The sequence below is a fragment of the Rhinopithecus bieti genome, unplaced genomic scaffold (genome assembly GCF_001698545.2).
Source record: "Rhinopithecus bieti isolate Rb0 unplaced genomic scaffold, ASM169854v2 scaffold_31787, whole genome shotgun sequence".
NCBI lineage: Eukaryota > Metazoa > Chordata > Mammalia > Primates > Cercopithecidae > Rhinopithecus > Rhinopithecus bieti.
The window spans coordinates 3,633,950-3,648,779 of NW_016814655.1; the positions used below are offsets into that span (position 1 = coordinate 3,633,950).

Sequence of the window (14,830 nt, forward strand, 5' to 3'; positions counted from 1 at the left end):
CCCAGAAAGTCAAGGCTGCAGTGAGCTGGGATTGTGCCACTGCACTCCAGCCTAGAAAACAAAAGCTTGACCCTGTCTCAAAAAAAGAAAAGAAGGCTGGGCGCAGTGGCTCACACCTGTAATCCCAGCACTTTGGGAGGCTGAGGCAGGCAGATCACTTGAGCTCAAGAATTCGAGACCAGCCTGACCAACATGGCAAAACCCCATCTCTATTAAAAATACAAAAATTAGCCGGGCATGGTGGCACACACCTGTAATCCCAGCTACTCAAGAGGCTGAGGCAGGAGAATCGCTTGAACCCGGGAGGAGGGGGTTGCAGTGAGCCAAGATTGCACCACTGCACTGCAGCCTGGGCAACAGAGCGAGACTCCGTCTCAAAAAAAATAAAAGAAAGAAAAGAAAAGAAAAACCACACCATTATTGTCCCTCTCTTTTTCTGTGATGTTCACTGATGTGTCCCCTGCATGTAACACAGGGACTGCTTAGTCCTCAGCTAAGTAGAATGAACAAATGAATTCTGAGGTTTCCCGCAATCTGGCATGGTCCCCACAGAGACTGGGTGGCCTTGTCTCTCTTTTTTTTTTTTTACTTTTTTTGAGACAGAGTTTCACTCTTGTCGCACAGGCCGCAGTGCAATCGTGAGATCTCAGCTCACTGCAACTTCCGCCCGCTGGGCTCAAGCGATTCTCTTGCCTCAGCCTCCCAAGTAGCTGGGATTATAGGCGCCCGCCACCATGTCCAGCTAATTTTTGTATTTTCAGTAGAGATAGGGTTTCACCATGTGGTCAGGCTGGTCTTGAACCCCCGACCTCAGGTGATCCTCCCGCCTCGGCCTTCGAAAGTGCCAGGATTACAGGCCTGACCCACCGCGCCCGGCTGTCCTTGTCTCTTTTTAAGGGGAATTTCTGGGTCAGGAAAGCCACCAGCTTTTTGCACCGTTTTTTCTTGAGCCTAGATAGGGCAGAAGGTGAAGGTTTGAGGATTTGGGCCTGAAAGCTTGAGTCGCTGGGAGCTCCACCCTCTGGGAGGGGCGAGGAGCCGGCGTCTTGGGTTACAAATGTGTCCCAGTTGGGCTCGTTCGTCCTCCCCTCTCCCCTCCGTGGATTGCTGCGTAGCCCTGCCCTGGGAGAGCTGCTGAATCAGCTTTCCCTGGCTGGAGCCAGCGCGTGCAGCCCAGCTGTCCCCTGTCTCTCACAGGATCCACCCTTTAGATAAACTGCCTGGCCTCCTCCACACACTGCGAGGTTCTGATGTGGTTGCGAGGGCCTCCATTAGCCAAATGCCTCTCACTCCAGCCAGGACCCTTGCGATGGGCCCTGCTTTTCCTCCAGCCTGAGTTACGCCGGTGCTGGAGTGACAGGAGAATCCACTTCCTGCCTGCAAAGGTGGTCCCGCAGAACTCTCTGCTGGGCGGGGCCTTCCTGCTCACCGCCCTCGCGCCCAGGCTTCCTCCTTCCTCCCAGAGGGCGGGGCAGCAGGTTTAGGAGACAGCCCCGCTCAGCCCCGATTGTTTTATCTGTGGACACCGGCCCTGCAAATTGGGTACTGACCAGGCTTCAGAGCCCGCTTTGCAGCCTGCCTGGCCCTCTGGGAGGGGTGACATTTTCACTATCTCTCACTGCCCGCCAGTCTGACGTACTGAGGACCAAGATGCTGAACTGCGCAGCTTTGCCAGCTGCAAGCGTCACACAGAGTGAACTCTTACTTGGTTTGCTCTGGAGTCTGAGCCCAGAGATTTGCTTTCGTTGAAAGTTGACCTGTGGGCAGAAAAAGTGTCCCTGGCAGCTGGTTAGCTGTGCTTCCGTTTTCCGTGGCCAGTGGTCCATGGGGGTGGGGGATGACTGACGGGGAGAGCAGCTCCGGGGCTCTGCTGGCTTAGCCTGGTGGTGGGATTAGGTGACAGGTGGGGCTGGGCTCAGCACCTGAGGTCCCGCCCATACCTGCTGAATCAGAACCTGCCAAGAGCTGCGGATGCATGTTGAAGGTTGTGAAGCCTGGCTCCTTGATGTGAAGGCTGCAGGGTGTGTGTGTTATTTTGACGGAGACTCGCTCTGTCGCCCAGGTTGGAGTGCAGTGGCGCCATCTTGGCTCACTGCAGCCTCCTCCCAGGTTCAAGCGATTCTCCTGCCTCAGCTGGGACTACAGATGTGCACCACCATGCCCAGATAATTATTGTGTTTTTGTTGTTGTTGTTGTTGTTTTAGTAGAGATGGGGTTTCTCAAGCTGGTCTGCGAACTCCTGGCCTCAAGCAATCCTCCTGCCTTGTCCTAAAGTGCTGGGATTACAGGCATGAACTACTGCACCTGGCTGCAAGGCTACAGTTTAACTTATTTCTAGCACCTAAGGCAGAGCCTGACATGGAGAAGGCATACAGTAACTGTTGTTGGAGGAAAGGAATGAATGCATGAGTGCTGCCTGCCCCTGCCTACTCCCCACAGCACCACATTCCCTCTGCACAGTGAGAATCTCAGTCTCTTAGGTCGGAAAGAGATGGAGGAGTTGGAGAACATGCATGTCAGAGCTGGGGAAAAAATGTCAAGTTTTTGTAGCCTAACTCCCTCAAGCCCCAGAGAGTCATAGCAACTTGGGTGAGGTCCCACCACTTGTGGTGGAACAGCTGGTCGCCTTGTTTCGGGAGACAGGTGGTTGTGATCAGGACAAAGTGTTCCATACCTGGGTGTGTGTTGCTGGGCCCACCTCTCTCCTCAGACATCTCTGTACCTCTTCATCAGAAACCTATGGAGCCATTTCTCCGAGGCCCCAATAACATGTTAGTTATCCATTTATGAATTCTCATTCTTCTTATGGAAAAGATTTAAGGTACTTATAAATATGCATAGAATACAACAAGATAAAAAGTAAAAAGGAATACGTTGGTATTAAGGAAGTGTGCAGATGTGTGAACAAGGGTATTCACTATAGTGCTATGTATAGTAGTGAAAAATCAGAAACAACCTAAATATCCAACAGTAGGGGAGTGGGTAAATACACTATGGCTCATCCAGACACTGAAATTCTGTGTACCAATTGAGAATGCTGACGTGGCCCAGGCGCAGTGGCTCACGCCTGTAATGTCAGTGCTTTGGGAGGTCGAGGTAGGAGGATCTCTTGAAGCCAGGATCTTGAGACTAGCCTCACAGTGAGATCCCAGCTCTACAAAAAAATGTTTTAAACTAGCTGGGCATTGTGGCACACACCTAGTCCTAATTACACCAGAGGCAGAAGTGGGAGGATCACTTGAGCCCAGGAGTTTGAGGCTGCAGCAAGCTATGATTGCACACTGTACGCCAGCCTGGGCAACAGAGTGAGACCTGGTCTCTTAAGAAAAAAGAACATTGATATGAAAGTATTCATTGACATGGAAAAATGTTCATTATATAGTGTAAATGTATTGATGGGTTCATTTTATTTACATGGATGGAAGAATGCCTAGCAAAGATAGGTATCCCAAAATATTAATGTCAGGGAGGGAGATTATGAGTGATTTTATTCTCTTTTGACCACCCACTGCTATAACTTCTAGTTTTTTCCCTTAGCGAACATGAATTACTTATGTAATAGTGTTAGTATAGAAATGAAATTTACAAAAACAGAATATGGGTGAGGAAAATGGGAAAAGGAGAAAATAGGAGTCCTAATCTATATAGAATTTGTTTGAAAATGTATTAATTTTTAAAATCCTTTGCTGAGTGTTAAGATGTAGGAAAGAAAAAAAATGCTGTTTATAGTGTTATGGCCCAGTTGCTGTTTTTACACATAACAGGCAATTATTAAATATTTGAGAGTTTGACTTAAAACATTGAGAACTCATGTGGCCAGGCGCCTGGCTCACACCGGTAATCCCAACACTTTGGGAGCCTGAGGCAGGCGGATCACTTGAGGCCAGGAGTTCAAGACCAGCCTGGCCAAGATGGTGAAGCCCCATCTCTACTAAAAATACAAATGTTAGCCAGGCGTGGTGGCACACGCCTGTAATCTCAGCTATGAGAATCACTTGATTCCGAGAGGCAGAGGTTGCAGTGAGCTGAGATCGTGCCACTGCACTCCAGCCTGGGTGACAGAGCAAGACTCTGTCTCAAAAAAAAGAAAAAGAAAAATTCATGAGCCAGCTTTTGTTAAATATCCATCTGTATTCAGGGAAGTGAAAGTTAATCATGCTGCAGTCTTTGTCTTGTTTTGAATGGAATCACCAGTGACCTGCCCTTCCTTATGTGGGATCTAAATAACCTGGGTATATTGGATAATGATTATGCAAGAGACAATCCTAAAATTGTGTGTTAGAGCTGGATGGGTGGACGAACGGATGGATGGGTGGAAATAAATGCGCACACACACACACACACAATCTAGCCTAGAACCATGCTATCTATAGCTTGGATATTTGTTCCCCCCAAGTCTCGTGTTGAAATTTGATACCTAGCCAGGTGTGGTGGCTCAAGCCTGTAATCCCAGCACTTTGGGAGGCCGAGATGGGCGGATCACGAGGTTAGGAGATCGAGACCATCCTGGCTAACCCGGTGAAACCCCATCTCTACTAAAAAAAAATACAAAAACACTAGCCGGGCGAGGTGGCGGCGCCTGTAGTCCCAGCTACTCGGGAGGCTGAGGCAGGAGAATGGCGGGAGCCCGGGAGGCGGAGCTTGCAGTGAGCCGAGATCCGGCCACTGCACTCCAGCCTGGGCGACAGTGCGAGACTCCGTCTCAAAAAAAAAGAAATTTGATACCTAGTGTTGGAGGTGGGCCTAATGAGAGGTGTTTGGGTTGTGGGGGGTCGGGGTGGAGGGGCTGATCCTTCATGAATAGTTGGTCCTGTTCTCATGGTAATGAGTGAGTCCCATGAGAGCAGGTTGTTTAAAAGACCCTGGCACCTCCCCCTGCCCTCTGCTTCCTGTCTCGCTCTGTGATCTCTGCACATGCCTCCTCCCCTTCCCTGCCGTGAGTGGAAGCAGCCTGAGGCTTCACCAGATGCCCAGTAGATTGTGAGCCAAGCTAAATAAGCTTCTTTTCTTAATAAATTACCCAGCCTTGGGTCTTCCTTTATAGCAACACTAAACAGGCTAAGACAAACCGCTTTTCACCACCTCCAACGCTAACACCTTGGTCCAAGTCGCCTTCAGTGGGATCCTAACTGGTCTCCCTGTGGTCCATTCCCTACGCCATAGCTAAAGCTGTCTTTTCTAAGTGTGAAGCAAATCATCTGCCTCTGCACAGAACCCTCCAGGACTTCCTCTTCCATCACGATAAGCCCTGAGTCTTCACCGCAGCCTCACCAGACCCTCTGTGCTCTGGCCCATCCTGCCTCTCAGATCTCATTGCCTGTCCCTCTGCTCCTGGCTAACACCACTCCGGCCACATTGGCCTTGCCAGGCTCTTTTTGCACGTCCTGCTTCCCTGCCTGAAAGATTCTCCCTCTCCAGTGTAGCTTGCTTCCTCGCCCCCTGCAGGTCTCTGCAGAATTGCTAGCTCGGGGTCAGGCCTTCCTTGCCACCCTATATAAAATGACAACTCCTGCTGTGTTCCAGTACCGTATCCTACTCGATTTTCCTCCGCAGCACTGATCTGATCTTCCCTGGCACATGACATATTTATTTGTTTGCTGTTTGTCTCCCTCCACTAGAGTGTAAACTCCCTGAGGGCAGGAACTTTGTCTATTTTCTTTACTGCCCTTTCCTTAGTGCCCAGTGCTGTAAAGTGGATGCTCAATATATATTTGAAGGACTGATTGGACTTCAAAGATCATGTGACTGATCCTTCTCATTCTACCAAGGAGGGGCCTGAGGCCTAACCTTGAGAGGCTCCGTTCCTTGCCTGAGGTCACACAGTTGGGGCGGCAGGACTAGATCATGACTCCCCTCCTGCCTACGCCTCAGAAAGGAGATCAGCCACACACAAAGGGACCCTGGCCTCATCCATCCTGTCTTCTGTGTGTTTTTCCAGTTTACATAGAATTTTAGCCCAGAATAGCAAAGAAAAAACAGTTTTTCCTCCAGAACCATGGAAACTCTTCCAGTGGGTCTGTCCCTGGAAAAACAGCAGCGATCTCAGGGTGGGAAGGTAGGAAGTGGAGGAGTGGTCTTCCGGCAGCGGGGGCAGTGGGATGGATTTGGTTTTGCAATTAAAATAACAGCTGGGTCTGTTTCCACAGCATGGTTCTGGAAGGTGAGTGGTCTGTCTAAAGTATCAGATGGGGCCGTCCCCCATCCTGGCCCAAGAGGGTTTCGGATGGCCAGTGGCTGAAGGATTCACTCCACAGATGAAGTATGAAAGAAACCAGGCCCAAAGGAGCCTCTGGAAACCCTACAGGCAGCCTGGCCTGAAAGCCTCTAGTCCCTACCCCAGCCTTGCTCGGAGTCATCTCCTGACACCTTCCCCTGCACTCCTACCCGCTCGCTGAGATTGATCAGATGCCCTCTTCAATGCAGAGAGAGCTTTGGCCTCCTCCCTCTCATGCCCCATGTGGTTTGTTAATCATCTGTGAAATGAGGGATCTCAGGCGTCACTCATCCGTGTGAGGACACTGGGGCCCTGGAGAGGTGGAGTGGAGTGGGGAAGGGATGATGAGGAATATTCTGGTCTTCTGAATCCTGTCCCTCTGTCTGTCTGGCTTCTCAGATGCAGCTTTTGGATAAGTTTCCCATTGAAGGTGGCCAGAAGGACCCCAAGCAAAGGATCATCCCCTTCCTCCCAGGTAAGCATTGGGTGGCTCCACCCAGGGATAGGGATACCGGGGAAGGACCGGTCCTTCCCTTAGGCTGAGAAGAGGCTACTAAGTGGCAAATTCTGGGTGAGGCATGCCTGGGAATCTGCATATGAACAATTTCCCCCAAGGGATTTGGAAGCTCCAGACTGTGAAGGCCACTGTCCTCCAAGTGGCTTCTCCCACCATTGCAAGACCATCTCTGCTGGCTCCTGGCCTGTAGCTTCTGAGGAGTTTCTCAGGCTCCTGGACTTTGGTTTCCTTTTCACAAAAAGCACAGAGAGACCAAGTTCTCCTGTGAACGGATGAAGAGCTGCAGGCTGAGCTGTTTGTACTGACTCCCATTCTAATCATGGATAACCTTAAATTGAGCATGCTCCCTGATCTGATCTCCTCCAGTCCTCATGTCACCTTATATGGAAGAGGCGGCTTACACCACTTTGGAGTGTGTTTAAGGCAATCAATTACATTATGTAATTTACAGGAAAACTTCTCAGGTGTATCGGAACCTGTTATTTTGATGATGTCTGAAGTGTGTATAGAGATTTATAGCCATGGAGTGCTTTTTTATTTGTTATCATATGCACATCTCCATACTGAGGTGTGTAGTATAATCTCCCCTAATGAGTGAAGATGTTGTGGTTCAGACAGGCTAAGGAACTGCCCGTAAAAGTGGCGGAGCTGAGGCATAAACTCGGGCCTCCTGGTCCATGTCTGGCTCTGCCCTGTGCCAGGTGAGCGATGCTGTCCCTGGCTCTCCGGAACCCCTACCGTTTGCCAGAAGAGCTCCCTTCACAGTGGGCTTCCCCGGGGGCTCAGGCTGGCCCTGGACCTGCACAGGTCGGGACCACGGTGATCAGTCAGACCTTGGCAAGAAGTAGCGCCTGCATCTCGCTAACCCCTGGCACACTGCCAGCCCACAACCAGTGCCTACTTGCTGACTTGAAAACAAATGTAGGGGCACCTCCCTCAGAGAGTGGCTCCTTTCTGAAAGGCATTCCTCCATCCTCAAAAGCAGCGAAAGATGTGAGTCCCTATGACCTCCTGTCCTTGGAGTCCTATGCTATAGCTGGAGATAATTAGTTTAGTTACAAGGAAGAATTTCTAAATCCCACAGTTTGGGCAAGACTGGAACTAGGTAGTGAGGGTGTCCACCCAAGACTGGAACTAGTCAGCCCCTGGCCTCCCTCCATGGAGGCACAGGATTGCTTCTCCATCCCTGGCCTAGGAGTTCACGTGGGGTGACTTACGTGCCTTGCGTGGCTTTGCACTGGGTCTTGAATGGAATGTCCAGCATCCAGGTTGGTGACAACCTTAGATGGTGCTCCAGTACAGTCTGGAAGCTCAGTGCCAGGGTCTGGTAGCCCAGCTGGGATGCTGTGGGCACAAGCGTCCTAGAGGCAACCTGAGGCCACAGCGTGGTAGCTTGGCCTTGGGACATGAAGGTCACCAGTTTGCTCCAGAAGAATGGGCTTCCCCCACTTCTTCCTCAGCTAGCACTCCAGAGAAAGAGCACCCCATTACCATTCCATCAGTGGCTGATTACCGGGGCTCAGCCTGTCAGAGCTCATGGGGCTGGTGAATTAAAGGGAGATCTGAATTTGTTTTCTTCATCTACGGAACCCTCAGGCTAGTGGGAGAGAAGACCTGCTCCATCATCCCAGGACCACTTAAGGCAGGATGTGACTCTACCACTGTGCAATTTGAGGGTGACTGGAGAGGGAGCTCAGAGAACAGCGATCTCATTGTGAGCTGAGGAAGTCAGCAGAGACCTCCTGAACAAGGGGGGCCTGGAGCTGGCCCCTACAGGATGGGTAGGCTTGGAGGGTGGAACGCAGGGCAAAGGCTTGTGTACTGCAGCTACCTTAGCCCCTTGTCTCGGGAGTCAGACTGCCCGGGTTCACCCTGGAAACCCTGGCTCTGCTGGTTACCGGTTGCATTAACTTCTCTGTGCTTCAGTTTCCTCATCTGGAAAATGGGGATGATGATAGAATGTACTTCGTGGGGCTGTTTCAAGGATAAAATAAATGAGTGTATCTCAGGTGGTTAGAACTATGGCAGCTCCTAGTGGGGGCCAAATAAATGTTAGTCCTTATAATTACTAATGTTCCATGCATGCCTAGCATTTTACACCACACATTTACATATATAATCTGATTTGATCCTCCCAACAAGGTGATCATCCCCATTTTACTGACTAGGAAGCTGAGGCCAAGGGGGGCTAATAGACTTGCACAAGCCTACACAGCCACGAAGTACAGCCCACACCAGAGCTGTCATTCCTGACTCCTGGGCCAGGCTCCCTTTCATATCAGCTGCCCAGGAACCAAGAACACAACAGCTGCGCACGGGACTGAGTACCTCTCTGAACTTCAGTTTCCACTTACAGGATTGCAGTGAGGATTAAAAGAATTTATGCAAAACACTTCACACAATATCTGTCTTACAGTAAATAATAAATGGCAGCTGTTAATCAAGAAAGTCACCTGCCCCCACACCACCACCTACTGGGAAAAGTCAAGCGTGGGGACACCTTCCAGCTCCTGCAAATGTGACCGTGCATAGCGAGTGATATTGTCAGGAGGAATGAGGTTGACTTGCCCCAACCCTGTGCCCTTCTTTTTCCTGGCTTGGCTTCTTTTCTTGGCTTCCTCCAGCAGGGTTCCCTCTTAGACCCTTCTCTTCAGCTCACTCATTCTCCAGAACTTCAAAATACACATTGCTGGCCATTTGGAATCCTACCCCGGGGTTCCCAAGCCCTGTCCCTGGCCTTCCTCCTGCTCACTAGAAATTACCTTAACCCTGTTATGCTCTGCTCACTCCTTAGCTCGGACATGAAGGAGAAAGATGGAGGAAAAATAACTCAACATAATCAGAACCTGGCCAGGGCAAGCTGAGTGGGTGTGAGGATTCCCCATCCACCCCCACTGCCTTGATGCACAGGGCTTCCAGGAGGAGAGGGTGTCAGAGAAGGGCAGTGATGAACATTGCCTATCTTAGGTCAAGTTCCTCAAATGCAGAGTCTGAGATTAGGATTCGCATGCATGTGGCTTTTGAGGGTATGCTGTCACGTGAACTTCCTGTGGCAGGGAAGGAAACAGGATGGGGCAGAGGAGGAAGTGAGGCAGAGATGTGTGTTCAGCTAAGTCCAACCTCCGCCTGATCCCACGGGGAGCTCTGGTGGGTGAATGGCACCACAGAACTGTTCCATCTTAGGGGACAGCTTTTATAGCCACCCCCCCCAATCAGTCACCCATTGTCTGTGGGCTGCCTCCTCCTCCAAAGGGTGTAGAGCATGGGCATGATGGCTCTGATGGCCGGGGGCATGCATCTGAAGAAGGGGGCAGCTGGGAGCCCCTAGCAGCAGCCCACACTCACAACACTGAGGGGAGGAGCCACAGCTGGTACAGGGGCTCGGCAGAGTATCTGCTATACACGCTAACACCAGTTCAAGGCTCTGCTTCTGCTTCCCTGCCTCTAGGGAGGGTGTCTGAAGCTACCTGCTGATTCCCCCAGGCTCACCCCCAGCAACAGTGACTCAGCAGAACCCCAGAGAACTTAACAGTCTTTCAACCCCAGGCAGGGTTAGCAGCCAGCCTTGGGAATAGCCTTGCCAGCCCTTTGCCTCACCTGAAATTTCAGAGCAAGGAAATCCCAAGGGGTGGAAGCAGAAAGTACCCATTATTTCCAGAAGGGTCTCAATTTTAGCTCCAGAGATGCTGGGATGTGATAAGCATTTCTGCTGCTCAAGTGTGGAGTCTAGGGGATGTGCTTGGAGTGTTAGGCTAGCTGATTTGCTTTGGCCCATGTGGCTGCAGGCTGATGGCTGAGGCCTCATAGAAATTTGACTGACTGGTGGAGCTGACAGAGAAAGCAGTGGAATTAGAGAAGAAAGGAACCCATGGCTTGGTTACATGCTTGCCCATTGATACCAGTCAAATCCTGGCAGAAAATCTCACACATGGGCTATAAGTCTTGGGACCTAGGACACAGGCTTGTGATATGTCTGGGTGGTGTAATGGTCAGAGTTCAGGGTCAGCCTGTAGATTTGAAAAGTGGGGAGTGCCTGGGGCTCCTGTGGTCAAAGGCAGACGCTCCATCCCTGGAGAAGCTGACCCAGACAGTGCCCATTGGCTCTTGGGGGACAGATGGAGTGTTGTGCAGTGGTGCTGTAGTTGGGAGTAAGGATTGGGGGTCTGTGAGTAGGGCTAACAAGATGATAGAGTGGGGAGCCAGTACACTGCTGGCCCAGGGGGCTGACATTGGCATATCCATCAAATCCTATAGAAAATTTTGTAGGGGAACTGCCCGTAAGAGAGCCCCCGAATTGTTTCACCAGGGCTAGAACCTACTTTCTGGACCCTGGAAGTGAAAATCCACTGTACCTGGGACCACCAGCCTTTATGAAGTCTGTGGAGCCTTGGGAGGGCAAGGAGAAGCTATGGACCCATGTAGGACTGGCAGTTCTCCAGCAAGGCATCCTGGGAAAGAAAACCCAGACGTTTCATGGGCAGAAAGGGGCAGAGAGTTACTCCAGAGCCCAGACACCCTGAAGAGTGGTGGTGGAGGCAAGGGGTAGAGAGAAGGGAAGGAAGCCCCTCCAGGCCTATGCCTGCAAACCCCATATTATGTGAGACTGGGGAGACACACCCATCTCTTTTGCTGGTTTTTGCAGCCTTCCTTTGAGACAAGGCTCTTATCTGCTTCCGTCATGTTTCTATCATGAGGCTGGATGGGGGGTGCTTTGTTAAGACTTGTTGGGCGCAGTGGCTCACACCTGCAATCCCAGCACTTTGGGAGGCCGAGATGGGTGGATCACTTGAGGCCAGGAGTTCCAGACCAGCCCAGACAACATGGTGAAACCCCCATCTCTACTGAAAATACAACCCAAAAGTGAGCCAGGCATAGTGGCACATGCCTGTAGTCCCAGCTCCTTGGGAGACTGAGGTGGGAGAATTGCTTGAACCTGGGAGGCAGAGGTTACAGTGAGCCAAGATTGTGCCACTGCACTACAGCCTGGGTGACAAAGCAAGACTCTGTCTCAAAAAAAAAAAACAAAAAGACTTATTGATTGCTCCTAGTGTGTGCCTAACGTTATCCTAGCCACTCTGCATACCTTCCCTCCAGTCTCACTGCAGGTGGCTTTATCCCCATTTTAGAGAGAAGTCAAATCACTCTCCACCATCACTTAGCCATACGGTGGCAGAGCCGCGATTCTTCCTATGGGGCCGTATGTCTTTCCTTGGGAAAGAAGAAATTGCCACAACAGCCTCAGCTAGACTCTGTCTTTGTCCCTCTCTTCTTGCCTGTACACCTCCGGGTTAGGGATCTGAGAGGTTCTGCCTGAGACAGAGCACCGGACAGTCCAGTGCCTCCCTCAGGCTGTCATTGCTACCTCATGTTTCAGGAGTGCCCTGTGTAGGCAGCAGGAGGCTGGAACCTCACAGGGACTCAGGTGACCTGTAAGGGCTCTCTCATTCCATTGAGTGGCCAAGGTAATTACTCATCAGCACAGAGTAATTGATAGTTTTCTTGCAATTAAACCATTTAATTTATTATTATTTTAATGATTACAAATAAGATAGTCCCAAGGCTTTCAGAGCGCTATCTTCCTTTAATTATGGTCTAACAAGTTTGGCTATTTGGTTTCCTAACACAGCATTTTCTTAAACTTTTTATTTTGAAATAATTAGAGACTCACAAGAGGTTGCAAAAACACTAGGCACTCTACATCCCTCCAATTTCACCACTGTACTGCAGGGTAGCTGGCATTATTCCCATTTTAAGGAGAGGTCAAATCACTTTCCATCATCACATCACTTCCCCCCAATGGTAACATCTGATGTAACCACAGTATGTTATCAAAACCAGGAAATTAATATTGGCACAACTCAACTAACTAGACCACAGACCTGAGTAATTGATTTTTATTTTATGGAGGTGGAGAGTGCTGTTAAACAAGCATGCCAGCTGGTCTTTAGGAAGGAGGCAGTGGTTTGATAATAGTCCCTGAGAAACTCCACTCCCAGGCCCGACCTCTCAGCATTCCCATCCTCAACAAAAAGGCATATTCCAGAAACCTGTGCAAATTCAGCTCTTTGGAACAAATCACATGATCTTTTAGGTATCCAAAGTGTTATTCTATTCAAAAGAGGCATATAATAAATCCTGTTGCAAAGCAAGGAACTTTTAAAAAATATATCCTTTTAAGTATTCTTGGCTGGGCATGGTGGCTCATGCCTGTATTCCCAGCAACTCAATAGGCTGAAACGGGAGGATCACTTGAGAATAAGAGTTAGAGACCACCCTAGGCAACATAGCAAGACCCTGTCTCTAAAACAAACAAATAGAAAACATATTTTTACTTCAGCTCTCTTTTGATTAAAAAAAAAGTATTCATCCTTTCCTCATTACATATATATATTTATTTTATATACATATATTTTGTATATTTTTAATATTTTATATACATGTATATATTTTTAAATATATATATATTTTGAGATAGGGTCTCGCTCTGTTGCCCAGGCTGGAGTACAGTAATACAGTCACAGCTCACTGCAGCCTCCACCTCAGAGGCTCAATCTGTCCTCCTGCCTCAGCCTCCCAAGTAGCTGAGACTACAGCTGCATGCCACCATGCCTGGCTAATCTTTGTATTTTTTTGTAGAGATGGGGTTTTATCATGTTGCTTAGGCTGGCCTCGAACTCCTGGACTTAAGTGATCCACCTGCCTTGGCTTCCCAAAGTGTTGGGATTACAGGTGTGAGCCACTGCACCTGGCCTGGTTTACATATATTTTTATACTTTGGGACTTCTCTTGTTCCTCCAAGTTCCATAGGTTTGACAAGACGGGCTCAGATGAATGCCTGCATATGCAGTGAGTGAGTTACTTTATAGGAGGGGAGCCCACATCTTTTAATAATGGATGGTAAACAAACCTGCCCTTTTGCTCCGAAGATAGACACTATCCTTAGTCCAATACTATATGCAAACCTGCCGTATGCCCCAGAGCAAGGCACTACTTCTGTCTTCTAAGGCTGTTTGCTATGCAAGCACCTTTGAAAAGATCTTCCAAAACAAAAAGCAGTTAGTGCCTTGTTTACAAGACATGTGCAACAGCAGGAGGCCCAGGGAGAATTGACTCAGAAGTGTGCCTTAGCTCTTTCTGAAGTCTCTTGCTTTTTGGAGAGGTGGGCAGAAATCAAGTTCCTTAGGACATTGGGCCAAGCGTGGTGGGGTCACCAGCCTCTCAGGGCAGCCTACTGTTTACTTGGAATTTTCTGCCTTGTTTTAGAAGATGATTGTGGAAAATCCATCTCCTGTTTCCCATCCTGGGATTGGAGTAGATTTCCTGTGTATCCCAAGTTTGCTGGCCTGAGGAGACTCCCTGAGAGGAAATGGTCATTACGACATGAAGTAGAGTGTGTAGCTGCTGATGTAAAAAGCAAACAACTGCAGCCAGGGACTGAGGGACTTCAGAAGCCAGGCAGTGGAGCAAAAAGAGCTACATTCCCTCTACAAAGGCTGTGCGAGGTCCCCTCCCACTAGCAAGCCATCTGTTTCTCTGTGCTGGCTGGCACTGGGCCTCTGGGCTTCCAGAAAGTCCTTCATCCTAATAGCTGAGTTAGTCCCATGCATCACTATCCATATCCCCAGGTTGATGAGTCATGGAGAAGTGAGATTGCTTAGGGAGAAAAGTGAATCTATAACCATAATCAAGGCAGGCGCTGCCAGCCTGCAGACAGCCTTGTGACCTTACGAGCTTAGATGGTATATTTTTAGATGGCAGGCATGCTTGGTTCTTTTGTACTGACTCGCCAGTTTATGTAATGGCCCCTTAATGAAGAAGCAGTTTGGAGCTACAGTGCAGAAGGTGCTGGGTGAATTGCAAGCATGTTCTCCAGGGCCTTCCTCTCCAGCCCCAGAGCCCTGTGCAGCAGATCCGGTATTTGTTCCAGCATAGAAGGAAGCAGGGGGAAGGGATGTCTTTAGCTAGAGCTGGTCCTTGGTCCCCGCCACCGGGCTGTAGGTGTCTGTGTATGTCTCCACCAGGCGCCAGCGGAGAAAGCCCTTCCTGAAGGGCCCTGGATGCTATGACGGAGGTTGTGGCTCAGAGATTTCACCAGACTG

The 14,830-nt window shown here is 49.7% G+C and overlaps 1 protein-coding gene across 1 annotated transcript in view; it reads left to right on the top strand.

Annotated features, from left to right (window-relative positions):
• The window catches only part of LOC108515064 (SH3 and PX domain-containing protein 2A-like), an 84,201-nt gene that overhangs the window by 34,456 nt on the left and 34,915 nt on the right, over positions 1-14,830 (top strand). The window contains exon 3 of the mRNA XM_017851649.1: positions 6,614-6,689. Coding sequence (XP_017707138.1) covers positions 6,614-6,689 — 76 coding nt within the window. The remainder of the gene's footprint in view (positions 1-6,613; positions 6,690-14,830) is intronic.